This window comes from Pan paniscus, chromosome 1 (assembly GCF_029289425.2).
Source record: "Pan paniscus chromosome 1, NHGRI_mPanPan1-v2.0_pri, whole genome shotgun sequence".
NCBI classification, from domain to species: domain Eukaryota; kingdom Metazoa; phylum Chordata; class Mammalia; order Primates; family Hominidae; genus Pan; species Pan paniscus.
The window spans coordinates 107,052,471-107,069,422 of NC_073249.2; the positions used below are offsets into that span (position 1 = coordinate 107,052,471).

At 35.0% G+C, this 16,952-nt stretch overlaps 1 protein-coding gene across 2 annotated transcripts in view; it reads right to left on the reverse strand.

The window, feature by feature from the left end:
- Positions 1–398: 398 nt before the first annotated feature.
- TRIM33 (tripartite motif containing 33) overlaps positions 399–16,952 on the reverse strand; it is a 120,778-nt gene continuing 104,224 nt past the window's right edge. The window contains exons 13-20 of one of the 2 annotated variants that reach the window (XM_034930136.4): positions 16,271–16,334; positions 14,534–14,693; positions 13,005–13,354; positions 10,361–10,484; positions 8,983–9,057; positions 7,062–7,214; positions 5,554–5,604; positions 399–5,474 (exon numbers count right to left, since the gene is read on the reverse strand). In XM_034930136.4, the coding sequence (XP_034786027.1) occupies positions 5,262–5,474; positions 5,554–5,604; positions 7,062–7,214; positions 8,983–9,057; positions 10,361–10,484; positions 13,005–13,354; positions 14,534–14,693; positions 16,271–16,334 (1,190 nt within the window). In that variant the 3' untranslated portion in view covers positions 399–5,261. The remainder of the gene's footprint in view (positions 5,475–5,553; positions 5,605–7,061; positions 7,215–8,982; positions 9,058–10,360; positions 10,485–13,004; positions 13,355–14,533; positions 14,694–16,270; positions 16,335–16,952) is intronic. The other variant, XM_034930140.4, reaches the window with a different exon arrangement.

Here is a 16,952-nt window from a genome sequence, read left to right on the forward strand (position 1 = left end):
CTCCAACTTACACTGTTTCAGATTAACTTTCAGTTAATTAACTTTTCAGTTCCTGGAATACATACATGTTCTCTCTCACTCAGTCTTCTACATGTTGTATTCTCTTTTCACTCTCTCTTTTCCTTGTCCACTGTCCTTTTATGAGTGAAAGAAATTGCTTTCCTGGCAAAAAAGTTTGGGTTAGATCCTTTCCTACGCATTACAATTATATTCTGTTAATCCCTATCATAACATTGATTACTCTAACACAGAGTCTAAAGTCTGTGAAGGCAACGACTATATCTTCTTGTTCACTACTGTATCTTTGGTGCTTGGCACACAGTGTAAATTTTTAAAATGATTTAAAACTATGATTAAGTTTCAACTCACAGAAGAAGAAAAAAAGAAATTCATTTGAAAACTTTTTCAATTTTCTAATTTAATAGAAATAACCAAAACAATGTGGCTTTCAAACAAGGGTTTAAAACTAATCTAATACAACTTCTACAACACATTCCAGAGCATTATAACAAGAATTATTTACAGGCAGCTAATGTATTAAATAACCATGAAAAGAAAAAACTTGCTTTTATTACACACCAGCAAAAACACAGGAACGAAACAATTAGAAACTGCAACCTTGTTTTAAAAAATTAAATATGATTATTTAGAGAATACGATACCACAGAAACAGCACTTTTTAAGAATCATATTGAAGGGCAGTTAACTATGTGCAAAAATAATAGTACTAGTAGTAATAATAATAATGAGGGGAGGAGACCAATTGAAATACTGGAAGCAAGGAACTAGTAAGGCTGTGAATTTAACCCTTTCGTGTGTAGGTATGTCTACATAAAAAATTAACAGGCTTTCAAATTGCACAGATCTTTTTTTATAGGCTTATGTATATGTTTCACTGTGTTTTAAAATGTAGTAGATGTCTACATTTTTCAGAACAAGGAGCAGACATGCATTCCATCCTTAAGACTGAAATTTAGGCCACACTTGAAAGGGAATATTGCAGTGGCACTTACAAAATCATTTTGGTGCCTTCCCACACATAAATTTGGTGAATTTAAAAGAGGAGCATTTTTAATTTTAAAGATCACTTTCTAGAAAAGGGCTAAACTTAACTTTGTACACTTTGTAGTTTGATATGACAAATATATCCAAATTAACTTATTTTTGAAGATAGTTTTGTTTCTTTGATACAATAAAAAATATATAAAGGACCACATAGGCAAACACAAGGAACTAAGATGAAAGAAATGCTATACATGCATTTTGACCAAGTAAAAGAAACCATTATATTCAAGAGTACGTGTTGAATCTGAAATGTCTATGTAAACTGTGGCATATAAATTTTTTTCCTTAAAAAAGTACCTTCAATTTTTTTACTCAAACACTTACTTTTAAAAAAATATGCAACTTTCCCCAATTTTTAAAATAAAATGCCACAATATATTGTCATTACTTCCAGCATACATTTAAATTTCTTAATTTTTAAAAGATAGACTGGGTGATATGCATACAAACTTTCCTATAAAATCACCATCCAGGAGAGGATTCTGACATGCTATTAGGCAACAGACTCAAAGCAGTGTTATTGCTTTATCAAGGAGGAGATTAACTGTGAGGGAAAAAAAATTAAATATCCAGGTCCGGTACATGATCAAACTGTATTACACCTTGAAAATCTTGAGTCACCTTCAGCAGATCATTAACATAGATGGTACAGAAATTAAGAATTCATGGTATGAATTAAGAATCTGTTTTAACTAAGGGAGTTGGGTGCGTGGATTTTTTATAAAACTACTCACTGATCCGATGCTGAGTATGCAAATAAGCAGTGCTGATTTTGACAAGAAATGAGATTTTTATATTTCACATGTTGTACATGAATGGGGGTGGGTATGGGACGTAAAAGCCAAGGGAGACGGGGCCACAGCATCTACTCCCATTTTGGATAGTAAGAGACCATTTAATAACATACAGTAGGCCACAATCCAAGGGCATAGTTGGAAGACCTGAATCTATTATCTTATTAACACTAATCACTAATAATTACATGGCAGGATACCTGCTGAGGTAATTGATAAATCTACAATTTGCACACTTATAAACCTTTTACTTCTATTTAAAAGCATTATTTCAATTAACTAAAAATTCCAAAACTTATCACAAAAAATGAGACAACTGACTTAGCATTACCTAAAATTCCCTTATGTTAAGATACAGAAGTCAGAAAGTACCAACTTGTTGATCCAAAAACAATAATTTCAATAGTGGATCCAATGCCTTATCATTTCTCTGTAGTAATGGTTTGATGTTTCCATATAGAGCACGACCTACAATCTAACCACACTTTAGAACTTTCACATGCTTTGCCTTATAAAGCAATTCCTTCACTCAGTGAATTGGCTGAGCCAAGTGCTGAAAACACAAATTTAGGTCAGCGGAACAGACTGAGCAACACTTTGTTCTTAGTTTTCTGATGGAAGAAGTAAATTGATGTACAGCAAAAACTTTAAAAGCTTTTAAGAAAACATTATTATGTGGACTTTTCTCCAAATCTTCTAAAATACTGCCATTTAAAAAACAAATACAAATGTGAGAGAGTATAAACACAAACTGCCTTCAGGGACTGACAGATACAATTTTGTCTTTTTAAAACATAAACTAATAGGAAAACATATATCTAAATATCAATTTAAGTTTTTATACTTTTTAACCATAGGTATATTAGAGCTGAAAAAATCAGCTTAGAAACACAAAGATCAGTGTGCAAGAAAAAAGCTTTAATAAAAAATCTAAAGTGAATACCTTAATTTAATGGTGGTATGTTGATAGCTATTAATAGTAATTCCTCAGCAGTATAAATTATCTTAACAGAAGTGGAGGCTATTAAATGTTGACAAAAAAGTAGCTTTTAAATTGCTTTAACCAATCTTAAATTAAAACCAAAAAAACCTAAAAACTCTATCTAACATGTAATTTTAAGGAAACACAATTATTTTTTAAGGCCCCAAATACTGAAAAATATTTACTTAAAATGTTTCTCCCCTCATTTGGCAGAATCTATTTATGACTCATTATCTACAATTTTTTTAAAAGGATCCATTTGAAGAGCAATACAAAATATTAGAACTCAAAGGCCTGACAAAATGAAGTTATACTGCTGCTATTCCTCACTTTCCAAAAATGTGCCCTTAGATATATGTCTACTTACAAACTGAAATCATGGATTTTGTGAAAAAAGAGGGAAATTGGCATAGGCATAAGTATTTTTAAATAATTTTCTCCCTCTTATTAAAAAACATTTTTAGGAATTTAAAATTTGAGTAAAATGTTTCAACAGTTTGGTATATTTTCAACGGCTTAAATTATTTTTAAAAAATTGAAAGAAAAGTGAAAAGGAAGCCAGGAAGAAAGTAAATCAACAGCAATAATAAAATCAATACTCTTTAAATACACAACCAGAAAGCCTGAATCATATTCCTGTTTACCCCCACCCCTTGTTAAGAAAAGAAAAACAACCCAAAGGAATTTGTATAATAATTTCTTTAGAGCACTTTATTTGATTCAATATGCATTAAAAAATATTGACCTCTTAGACAATTACGTGAAATAATTTTCTGAGTAGTCTACTCTCTGAACTGCTTAAATGAATTTTTAAAAAGGCAAATAAATGATTTGCCACAAATCTGCTGACTTCTGAAAAATATCTAACAGCAAATTCTTCCATTTTGGTCTCTGAATATTCTAATGTGTCCATACAAAAGTAGGACTAAAATCTTTAATCAAACAAAAGAGAAGCCTGTAACAGTGTAGAACACACATTTTGAATCTGAGCATCACAAATGAAGAAAAGAAAAATGAACCAGAGCCAAGTTGGTTTATCGGCCTCGGGTGCTATAATTGGGGTGGTAAAGGTGGGTTTACTCCAGTAACCATTCAAGTGGGGATTGGCTCATTTTCAGGATTTACTTACAGGTCTCTTCTAAGTCCTTTAAGCCCCCAGTCCATGCAAATGTCCCACTTGGTGGACAGATGAGTAATCTAACCCCACCGGGTTTATTTCAATATTTCGATATTTCAATAATAAGCTGCTTCTGAAGATTTTTTGAGAAGTCTGTTCTCTATTAAAATAAGATAGAACCTCAAAATATGAATGTGAACATTAGAAATAGACAGCATATATTACAAATCCATTCTTGATAGGAACATTAGTAAGAATACACATTAGCTTAAAAAACAGGCTCAGCAAATGTTGCTGATCTGCCAAAAGTTTTAGTTCACTATTTACAAATAAGACAAAGTGAAATACAGAAAATTTTACACATTTGGTAGTTGACAGATACTGTTTGCCAATAGTGGTCTATCAGAAAACTGACATGAAGGAAGACTGGAAAAGAGCCAGTTGTCACCTTCTCAAATTTAAATGTACAGAAAACTAGATTAATTTTAAACAAACATTCTGCCTTTCATGGGAATAACTGTATGATCACATGATTTGATTGGGAAGTACAATTGTGAGGAAGTGTTTTCTGGAAACAACTACTATAACTCTAAATAATCCACTAGTGAAAAGTTACCATTTTTGTTTCAGTAGACCATTGAAGTTGATTAAATGATAACTAGTGGTAGTCTTTCCTAAACCCTAAGTATGAGTAGAAAATAAAACCACTGCTGAGTTCTTTATATCAATTTAAAAACTAAGACCCAACAGCATAAAAATGAGAAAAAATATAATGGCATGATTCAATGCAAATCTGCACTGACATTAAAGTAGAATCTGAGCTACTTGGGTTTTTAACTAGAAAACAACCTGATATGTATGTGTGTGAAGGGGGAGGGCTAAAAGTTGTTTTAATAACTGTGCGACCTAGTCCAAAAAGAAAATTTATCAAGTGACACGAGTCTCAAGTATTTACTCGTATACCAAGTATCCTGCACCAATCAATAGCACACAATCATCAACATTTGCCATTTCTAACAATCAGAGAATCATCCCCATTAGAACAGAAATCCTCAAATCATTTCACTTTTGCTTTTTGCTTTGAAACTTGCAGGGACAGACTTCTCTCCCCCTTTCTTGACAAGAATGTGTTTCTGTCCATTATTTCAATCTAATACTGTGTAAAAGCTATCAGCTTCTTCAAGGAGGTGCCCACTGTAGGCAGGATATTCCAGCAACACTTAAAAGTTTTCTGGGTTTTTTGTGTTTTTTTTTTTTTTTTTTCGTTTTTTTTTTTAAACAATTGATTTAAATCCATGTCATTTTACTTTATATGTACTGGTCTCTCATCTGACTTTAGGCGTTTTCTGCGGGGCTGTATAAAGTCTTCATCAGAGTCCTCAGTTACCTCACCATCATCCTCTTCCTGCTCAAACTCTGGCAAAGGTGCGAAGGTCCTGTCTGAGTAGATCTCTGTGAGTTTATCTTCAAAGTACAATGCAACTGCTTTCCCTGCCTGAGCTACTTCTGAATCAGCCTGCAAGCAAAAGATAGGAATATTCACCTATTGGTAATGCATATTCCTTCACCAAGTTTGCATGGTCTGAAAAGCTTACCTTCAAATTAATCTCTTGTGTGTCTGCATAAACTTGAACAACTTTCATCATCTAAAAAGGATACCAGAGTCAAAAAAAAAAAGGGAAATTATAATCCTTTCTAAAGTTATGAGACTGCATAGGATTGGCGACGAAAAGTCAGCCATACTAGGGAGAACAAATTGCTATAACCAGATAAAGTGCTTTTCTAAAATTCTACAGAACATGGAACCATTTTCTTTACAAAGCCCTGTTACTAAAGCTACTGTGAAACCTCAGTAATTGGCTTATTTTGAATTATCAAGGTCAATCTGAATAGGAATTGGTCTGAACACATCAATCTATCCAAGAGAAAAATATTTGTGAAGCATATTATATAAGAAACGTTGCTTTAAAAAACTGACAAACTTTCAACAAACCACTTAATAAAAATTCTATCTGTATAGCAATATGTTAATCATAAACTATTTATTACTGAGGCAGGAAACATGGGTCTTCCTATCAACTATAGTTCATGAAAGCATATTTATTTGAAAATAATTTAACTGCACTGAAAAATAAGACAGAATTTGGGACTAAATATAACTTCAAACTAGTGAGATTTTACTAATATACTCTGTGCCATACTGCTATAAAGGTGACTTAGAATTTTCACCTTATGAGGATTTTGTTTTGTTTTTGATTTTAAAATGCCATCTGGATGCTTCCAGAGGCAGCTATAGGAATACGTTACAGGATCCAATGTGATTTATTTTAGTAATAATCATATGGCACCCAAATTACATCAGCAATAAAGAGACTTTAGTATTAATCTTTTAAAAGATTTTGTGGATTCTCATTAAATTCCATTTTCTTCTCCTACAATGAAACTCTTCCATAACAATAATAGAATCGATTTTATCCCTAATAAAAACAATTTCCCTGAAACAGGTATATAATACATTTCTTCTCAAGGCATGGCTAACTCAAACTTACCCTCAAAAAAAACAAAAACAAAAAAACAAAAAAACAAAAAACTCCCCAAACCAAAAAACATAACCAAAATTAATCAAAGTCACACTGCTGAAATAAGAAAACTTAGTATTATATACTCTGGGCTACTATTCAAGATGGGTCACCAGAGATTAGTTTGTTATTTTAAGGTTCTACATTCATGTTGTCAATAATAAAATGCAAGGACATGGGTACAGATAACTTTCCTAATAGTACCCAAAACGTAAGCTGTTTATAATCATATGCCACAAAATATACGTAACTACTGACAGTACTTTCCATACTTATGACAATCCTCAACTCATTTAGAAAAGGATATTTGATAATATTCTTAATTTATTATATTTAAGTATATACTCCAAATTATACACAATAAATTTTCTTCACTGGAGCTGTTAATACAATCAGATGTTACTTTTGACAGGACTTTAGCAGAAAAAAAAATTTTAATAAAATTAAAGTCAGCAGAAAAAATAAAACAAGGAAACAAACAAAAACTAACAAATCGAGACTCTATAGGTTGGAAGTTAACATACTTCATTAAACCTTTCACAGTTCTTGAAGATCAAACGGACATCGGCCACAAAGTCATCTGGGATTTGGTAGTGTTGGGAATGTTTTTTCTGAAGCTTCTTTTTCACGGTGGATAAATCCATTGGTTTCTTTATAATTTTATAGTAGTTTGGTATCTAAAATAAGCACATAATGGCAAATAAGAATTCTCCAAAAATGCCAAACTGTTTAATTTGAAAATGCATAGCATATTAATTTTAGGGAAAAAAATTATTATAGAGCCAGCTGCTTGCAAATTTTGAGTATAGACATATGTACTTTACATCTTCATGAAAACCAAATCTTATGTGGCATATGTGCCAATCTTCATGGTTAGTCCAAGTCCCCAAAGTCCTACTTTTAATAATAAGATTTGGAAAGAAAGCAATTAGCAAGGGTAACCAACCAGTAGCCTTGAGGCAACATTTGACTTACCAGAATTTTATGACTCCTTAGGAGTTTTTCTTTTTTTTTTAAAGAAAAAAATTTACATAATATATTAATGTTACAATTAGAATATGATGTCTTTTGGAAAACATAACAAGGAATATCATTTACATCACGAAGTCTTGACTTAGTAACAGAGGAAGTAAGACTAAGAACATAAGAAAAATTTACTAACTTTATTAACCATTTAGTGTTCACGCTAGGGAATTCTGACCCCAACTCTGGCGAAAAATTTCTACCCTTGGGATAAAAGTAAAGTTAGAGAAGCTATTTTATTGATTGATTGACTAATTGATTTTTGAGATGGAGTCTTGCTCTGTCGCCCAGGCTGGAGTGCAGTGGCGCAACTGTGGCTCATTGCCACCTCCATCCCCTGGCAATTATCCTGCCTCAGCCTCCCTAGCAGTTGGGATTACAGGCATGCACTACCACGCCCGGCTAATTTTTATATTTTCAGTAGAGAGGGGGTTTCACCATGTTGGCCAGGCTGGTCTTGAACTCCTGAACTCAAGTGATCTGCCTGCCAGGCCTCCCAAAATGATGGGATTACAGGCATGAGCCACCATGCCCGGCCAAGAAGCTACTTTAATAGTCCATAAAAAGAAAACATTTGAAAGTCATTTTCTACTTTAAAATCCCTGCACTTAAAGATGAGACAAATTTTCCAGAAACAGATGATTACTGCTTGTACAAAACATCTTCCTTCTGTCTATACCTTTTGTGATTTAAAATTCATTTCTCAGGCTACCCAGTAAACAAGTCAACTACCATTTAATATTCTCTAACAGGCCTGGTATGTAATAATGTACTATTCAACAACTGATGGCTAGCAATAAATTGTGTGTAGAATATTCTTACCCCACTTATTAGGCACCAAACACCTCTAATCTTCCTTTTATTGCAGCATTTTAGAGCCTTTATACCTTACAAAACTCAATGACTATAGACTATGCTAAATATTTTACATAGGTTATTTTATATAATCCTCAGAACAACCCAATGAGGTAAAAAATCGTGTCAGAAAACTTGAGTCTTAGAGAGGTTGAAGAGCTTATTCCAGAAGGCTGAGGTGTAATACAACTTAGTCTAAGGTCATACTCTTTTTTTTTTTTTTTTTTTTTTTTGAGACGGAGTCTCGCTCTGTCGCCCAGGCTGGATTGCAGTGGCGCGATCTCGGCTCACTGCAAGCTCCGCCTCCCGGGTTCATGCCATTCTCCTGCCTCAGCCTCCGGAGTAGCTGGGACTACAGGTGCCCGCCACCGTGCCCGGCTAATTTTTTGTATTTTTAGTAGACACGGGGTTTCACCGTGGTCTCTATTTCCTGACCTCGTGATCCGCCTGCCTCGGCCTCCCAAAGTGCTGGGATTACAGGCGTGAGCCACCGCGCCCGGCCGCCAGAGCCCATACTCTTAAGTATTATGAGACTTCCCCACCGAGCTACTAAGGTAGGCAACTCACCGAAGCAGGAACAGGCTCCTGGAATTCAATACTTAATTCATGGCAATAGAGGTAAAGCAGAAGACGTTCACATTTCTGGCCCAAACAAGGAAAGGAAAGCACATGAAATATTTTTCTCCTAATAAAACATTCTCGAGAATGAGAACTATATCACAACAAAGTTTGATTACAACAAACTGAACACAAGCCCCCTGTTTACTAGATACTCAACTAAACATAAACACCCAAAGAAAATTCCCTTGCTTCTCATTTTGTTTTCAGACTATCTTTTGTTCTACTTTAAGTAAGAATGGAAGATAACTAAGGTAATTTATGGAAGAGAGTCACAAAAGCAACATCTAACACTTTGTGCAAAAATTTATAAATTACTTGGTAATAAATAAATAAGTAAATAAATTATCACTGTTGCTCCTCATGGTAATTCCTTAGACAGGCAAGACAAATGTTGAAAGTTATTATCTCCTTTCTTCAAATGATTCCAGTCAGGTTCAAAATGAAAATGGCCTTCTCAGTCTAACTCCAAAAATATTTTTTTACCCAATCATGAGTAAACTGAAATGCATTTTACATTCACAGTCTTCTATTTATCTAAACTTCTTTTAATACAAGTTTGTATACCCTAAACACGTATCTTGTCTTCACAGATAGTGGATGAGGGTTTTTACCAGTATATACACCAGAGTAGAGCCAAACTTAACTCTAATGACCGCACGACAATGCAAAAGATTCTGTCTTTGGGAATCAGACTACAGGCCAGATTGGTAAAAATCTGAGTAAAGTAAGGAGAGAGTTTCCATTTTTAATATGATGAGAAGCTATTAGAGGATTTTAAGCAAGGAAATGATAGACTTGTTTACTTTTTTAAAAAGAACACTGTTTAATACAGAAAACAAACTACAAAGGTCAAGAGCAGAAGCGGGGAGAGCAGCTAAGAGATCATTACAATAGTCCAGATGAGAAATTACGATGTAAGGTAAGAAAATCGTATTATAGTTATTATTATTTCATTTCTAATAGGTTTCTAACCTGAGCAACAGAAATGAATGGTGGTATCATTCAATTAAGGGGAATACTGGGGGAGGAATACAGTTTTTTATGTCATTATTTGCTTGGTTTTGTGCTTGGAGGGAGAGGATTAGAAATTAAGATTTTAGTTGGGACACGTTAAGTTTGAGGAATCTGGATAGAAGGGTCTGTAGTTCAGGGTTAGAGGAAAAAAAGACTTCAGAAATCATCAATATACCATCAGATGACAGGATTAAAAATTAAATGTTATCAGGTTTTGTGTATGCTACACAGGAAAAAAAAAAAAAAAAGGTGTATATATAGGCAGACAACTACTGAATCCCAGTGACAAATCAACTTATTTGACACTTACCCTTTGGTCCACGGGGCTTAACCCCTGCGCAGTTTTCCCCTTCTTACTATGTTGCAAATTATCACAATCATATTCAACTTCTGGCTTTCCAATATCTCTACAAAATGTGCATATCCAGTCCCCACTAGACAGGGAAATAGGCAATTAGTCCACGTAATTATAAGAAAGCCTGCTCTAGAGAAGCTACTTCCCTGGACTGGGGCCTGGTTTATTTTCTTAATAATTTTTTGAAAAAAGGGAGGTTTTATAGTTGTGAAATCTCGTCAGGTGAAGTCATGTGATTAAAAACTCCTCTAAATTTTCCTAGTCACGCATCAATTGATTACTTTCTGGAATGCATTATAAAAATGGCACCTCTGCATTAAAAGGGGGTCTCTTAGTAGTGATGAGCAGTACTTGCAGCATAAGGCCTAAGACCAATTCTCTCAGATCCCAGTATCACCATTATGTGGACTCAGTATTTATGAAGAAGAAGAGCACAGGTTACAGAGTTTCTCAGGTATCTTGTACTGTTTTGGCATGTATTAAAATGCCACAAGTAAATCAGTTCTTTTTTCGTGGTCAAAACATAGAATACACAAACACATACCTACAGGCACAAGCACATGTATATATACCTCCTTTTTTTTGGAGACAGAATCTCCCCCTCGCCCAGGCTGGAGGGCAGTGGCATAATCTTGGTTCACTGCAACCTCCGCCTCTCGGGTTCAAGCGATTCTTGTACCTCAGCCTCCCTAGGAGCTGGGATTACAGGCGTGCACCATCATGACCGGCAGATTTTTCTATTTTTTTTGAGACACAGTTTCACTGGGTCCTCCAGGCTGGAGTACACAGTGGCACGATCCTGGCTCACTCCAACCTCTGCCTCCCGGGTTCAAGCAATTCTCATGCCTCAGCCTCCTAAGTAGCTGGGATCACAGGGGCCTGCTACCATGCCCAGCTAATTTTTGTAATATTTGTATGGGGTTTCACCATGTTGACCAGGCAACTCCTGACCTCAGGTGATCTGCCTACCTTGGCCTCCCAAAGTGCTGAGATTACAGGCACCCGCCACCATGCCTGGCCAATTTTTGTATTTTTAGTAGAGATTGGGTTTTTTCACCATGGTGGCCAGGCTGGTCTCAAACTCCTAGCCTCAAGTGATCCACCTGCCTTGGCCTCCCAAAGTGCTGGGATTACAGGTGTGAGCCACTATGCCCGGCTACCTCCTATCTTTTAACCCTGCCAAGTATCTACTTTGTTTTTATCAGGATTTCTTATCAAACTATGAATTCTAAAATGATTCACTCCCTCTCTCTATATAAATAGATACATGGAGATATATAGAGAGATATATACATAGATCCTAAATCTAGGGATTGTACTAACCAATCTATTTGTTTTTCTTTTTTAGAGACGGAGTCCTGCTCTGTCACCCAGGCTACAGTGCAGTGGTGCAATCTCGGCTCATGGCAACCTCTGCTTCCCAGGTTCAAGCAATTCTCCTGGCTCAGCTCTCCGAGTAACTGGGACTACAAGGTGTGTGCCACCATGCCTGGCTAATTTTTTTTTTTTTTTTTTGTATTTTTAGTAGAGATGGGGTTTTGCCATGTTGGCCAGGCTGGTCTCAAACTCCTGACCTCAAGTGCTCCGCCTGCCTCAGCCTCCCAAAGTGCTGGGATTACAGGTGTGAGCTACCACGCCTGGCTAATTTACGCCAACATTTTACAATCCTTTCAAAGCATTTGCTATTGAAAGAAGGCATTCAGTGGCAAAATTCTGACATTCCAGTAAATATTACTACCCAAAGAAAAGAAAATTCTTAATTTCAAGATCAAAGTGCCAATGCTTTTCTTTTCTAAATAAGAGTAAAGAAAAAGAAGGCCCTTATTACATCTCTAGCAAATAACTCTATCTCCAAAGACTTAGGTAAGAAATTACAATTCTTCAGAAAAATATTCTGGCACTGTTTAAATATCTATTAGTTTTCTAATCCAAAAGGTTAACGCTTTCAAAGAGGGCACTATTATTCAATTAAAGTTACTGCTTCTCAGGAATTTGAGAAGATATATCTTCTTTTTTTTTTTTCAATTTATAGCAAGAAAAAAGCTGGGTTTACCCCAAGAATACTGATTTACTTTCACCAAAAAGAAATTGGGGGACAAGAGAGGAAGGAGAAGACTGAAAAAAACAAGTATGACTCTACTATTTTATGGTCTCTGAAATCAAGAGACAAGAGGTTGCGTGAACATAATAAATGGAAGGGAAGAACTACAGCTCTGCTAAACCAAAACCTACCACTTGTAGATGCAAAAACTGATCCCTGATAATTAGTGAATTGCTCAAGCTTACTACAGAATTAGAACCAGACTGCAGGTTTTGTAACCTTAGCCCCCTATTAATTTAGAGTTTTATCTATTTTCCTTATACTGAATATAAACTAAAGGCCAGGAGATGAAATCTACTCTTTAACATTCATGTACTACTTAGATCTTAGATATTTTATTGTTAGTTTCTCTGGAAGCTAATACCAAAAGAATAACAGGCTCCCTGTTTTATAGAAATACTATGCACTGGTTAGAAGGCCATCTGCCCTGAACAATCTTCTGTTATTTATTTTTAGCTTATGAAAATCAACACCAAAAATCAATTATTTCACTGGTACCTTGGAAAGCTAAGTAGTGTTGGAACATGACAAGTTAGATGAAAGACCTTTGGACATTTTTCGCAGCACAAGAGATCTCCTCCGTTTTGGCAGACAGCACACCAGTCTTCATTTGGGTCATCATCTTTATTGTTGCCATCTCCTCCAATCCTTGCCGACCTGTGCATGAGGCTTCGAATTGGGGACTTTCCATTAACAAGGCTGCTGAGCCCTGACTGTTTGCAGCTTTCATTCATATCTGCAGGTTCAGTTTTCACATGGTTTTCCAGGCTTGCCAATGCATCCAACTCACTTTCTAGATGCAGGTTGGTTGAGAGAGGTGGTGTCAAGCTACTCTCAGGACTGCTCAACTAAAACAAAACGATGACAAATTCTTGAAGAATCATTTAATCTTTATTGTATGCCATATGTGTATTTAACAGTTATGTGAATATGCATATAGATATACTGACGTAACAAATTTATTTTATAGATCACAATAGTGCCATAAAGAAATGACAATAACCCCAAAATTATTCAGGCACGCTAACATGATTTTAAGGGGTCTGCTCCTCTGATAATGTCTCACTCAAATAATAAGTAAATTAATTAAACTGTTAAGCTATTGATTGGGAAGTGAGCATAGGGTTATACTTTTCCTTGAGAGAGCTAATTATGGCACACCCCTTTTCACACCCAGAATCTTTTGCATAGCATTTTAGAAGCATTCTATAATATTCTTCTGCTCACCTATCATTCTACTATATTGTAGGAAGGCTGCAACAACATAAAAGAAATTGTTCACCAACCTTGGCACCCATTTTTTTTTTATGGGGGTACTTTCTAAACCAAGTTCTGGATGAAGACGTAACAATACTCCAAAACCAAGGCTGAATCTCTTGCTCTCTTAATCTATATATACTGTGTTAAATATACCAATACCTTGAGATGAATTCCTATGTGCCAACCATATAAAAAAGGAAAAAGAAGCCCGGTCAGAAAGAGAAAACAAAAATCAAAATATTTAAACCAAGAGGGGCTTGGCCTTCCTTCATTCTGTATTAGAAATTTTATAAATGTTCCACTCAAGGAACTCCAGAATGATTAGTAATACATAAGCCAAAAGACAATCTTCCTATCACAAAACTCTGATCAATAAATTTCTTTCATGTCAGCAATCTTAATGCTGAGCTCACAGGTCCAGGAGAATCCCAAAGATCTTTTGCGGCCTGAGATTCAATGTGACTACTGAAATAATAATTTCAGGACAAGATACAATCTCATTTAGCATCATGGGAAGAATATTGACTAAATACAAATTCAAAGATAATTTCAAATGAGTACTTAATACAATTAAGTCTTTTCTGATTAATTACAGCTGACTCAGACAAAAAAGCTGAGTTAGAAAAAGAGATATCTGGCTTGTGCCAGGCATGAAATTTCAAAAATAAATGTTTCTAGACCCACTACTTAGTCTTAATGTACTCAGAGCTGAAAGAATCAATGAAGTGATGTCCTTAAGTCCCTGTCAGACCCCAGTGGGAGCTTACCATGCAAGCACTCCTCCTGCCATCCTCTGTTTTTTCTTGTTTTACACCTCCTGAAAAGCTACATATTTCATCTTCAGTCCCAGGTTCTTGCTTGACTTTCACCTGATCAGATTTGAAACTAAGACTTGTCTTCTCAGCAGTTCTTCCTGATGACCCACAGCTAATAAGAAACAACAAATAAAGATCACATACGTTTGACTATATGGTATAAATAAAAACAATTATATGAAAAGTAATGTTCACTAAAGTGAAGACAATAGACAATTAACTTTACAGAAGATAAGGATACCTCATAATGTAGTTAAGGGGAATGTGGTATAAAGCCTAGCTTAAAACTCTTTAAAATTATGCAGCAACTTTCAGAAGACCCTAAAAACACATTTTATGGTTTGAAGCACTATCTTCACACACACACACGCACACACACACACTCCTATTTCTTAGCTCTGTCCACTGAAAAGGCCTAAGAAACAATGAACAATTCAGTAGCAATGAGTGCTATTAGTACTAGAATATTATCCTCAAACACTATTTTCCTGCTTTCCTGCTAACACTACCAGAACTTCCTGGGAAAGTGGCTGATTCCAGGTCTGAAGCATGCAATGTACAACATGAACCCGAAATGCTGTTTCACAGGAAACACGGAAGCTTAAAAAAGACTGCTGTGATTATAGCAAAAGGACTAAGGAGCAAGCCTGAGAAAGCTTTGACAGGACAAAGATGGAATAATGTTCAGTGTTCAATATACATACATACATACGTAACATATATAATGGATTAAAATATATAAAGTATGTTTAAATATCTCAGTCCATAAAGGTAATAACAATAAAACTGTCACTGTTGGAGGGTGCTGGAAATCAATTCATTACCACAAAAGCAGGGAAATAAACAGAAAGAATTTATCCTATCTTTCCTATAACCCAATAGTTGATGACAGAAAGCTTCTCTTTACAGAAATATTCTAAAGAAATAAAGAATGATACAATAATTAAAATATAATATTTCAACCAGCAGAAAACATAATAGAGCTAAACAATGATTATTAACGGTTGCCATCACAAAAACCCCCAACTAGGCATAATTCGCCCCAAAGGAAGTATATGCCACCACTACACTACCAAGTCTTCTTGCTCTCCCTTCCCCCAAATCAAACCTAAATCTGATCAACCCTCTTGACCTAAATACCAAAATAGACAGAAAAACAGGAGGCAATGTACTTAAATGACAAGACGGAGAAATCGGGAAAACATTGTAGGAGAAACTACATTTTTACAACAAATTAATTGATAGTGATGTAAACAAATAAACTGATGGCAATGTATAGAGCTTATTTGCATCTGATTCAAAGAAATCACCTGGTTTTTTTTTCAAAGGCATTTGTTGCAAAAATTGGGAACACTAAACATTAACTGGATCTCTACTGATATTAAAGAATGAGTTGTTAAATTTTTTTAGGTGTGATCATGGTTCTGTGGTTATAAATTTTTAAAGTTCCTTTCATTAAGTGATATATACTGAAACAGTTACAAGTGAAATGACTGAGATTTGTTTCAAAATAATTCAGACCAGAAAGGAATTGGCAGAAGTATAGAAGAAACAAGATTGGCCATTATTTGATCACTGTTAAAGCTGAGTGTTAAGTATAAAGGGGTTCATTGTAATATTCTACTTTTATTATACATATTTGCTATTTTTCTTAACAAAAAGGAAAAAAATAATTATTAATATACTCACCTGCCTCGACTGCCAGTACTAGAAGTACTTGGGGGTCTCACAGGTGTGTGAGAATTGGATAAACCTAAAAAGTAGTAAGTCAAAATGAATATCAATGCATATAAGAATATTTGGAATTCTACCTACCGGTCACAGAACTCAAGATTATTATAACCCAGCTAAAAAATTATTGGAAATCAGACCTAGTCACAAAGTCAGGGACGCATGTGTAACCATTAGCAGACATCAACCAGTTTCTCTCAGCTGTGTCCAGACATCACCTCAGAATCCTCCTCAGGGCACCACTATCCAGTCAACAAAACAGACCAAGAAAACGTTATCTGCTATCCCTCAACAAGTTATTTGATAAAATATTCTACTTAGGTTCCCATTAATTATTTTCAGAAGTCCTGAAATAATTCTTATTAAACCTTAAAAATTATGTGATTTAAAAATATGTTAATGTTGCATCTCATGGAAAATCCATATTTACATGTGAACTGTTCTTCCTCTAGAAAGAAGTAGGTGGTGTGTTTCAGTAGGAAAAAAATAACATTTAATTTACGTCAGAAAAATACATTCAATAACACTTCTAGACTGTTAACCTGTTTGGAGTTGCTTCAATCATGTATTCAAGAGTCCCAATTGAATCACTGAGTAATAGGGTTAATAAAACCACTGGGATTTTGGAAGAGAGCTACAT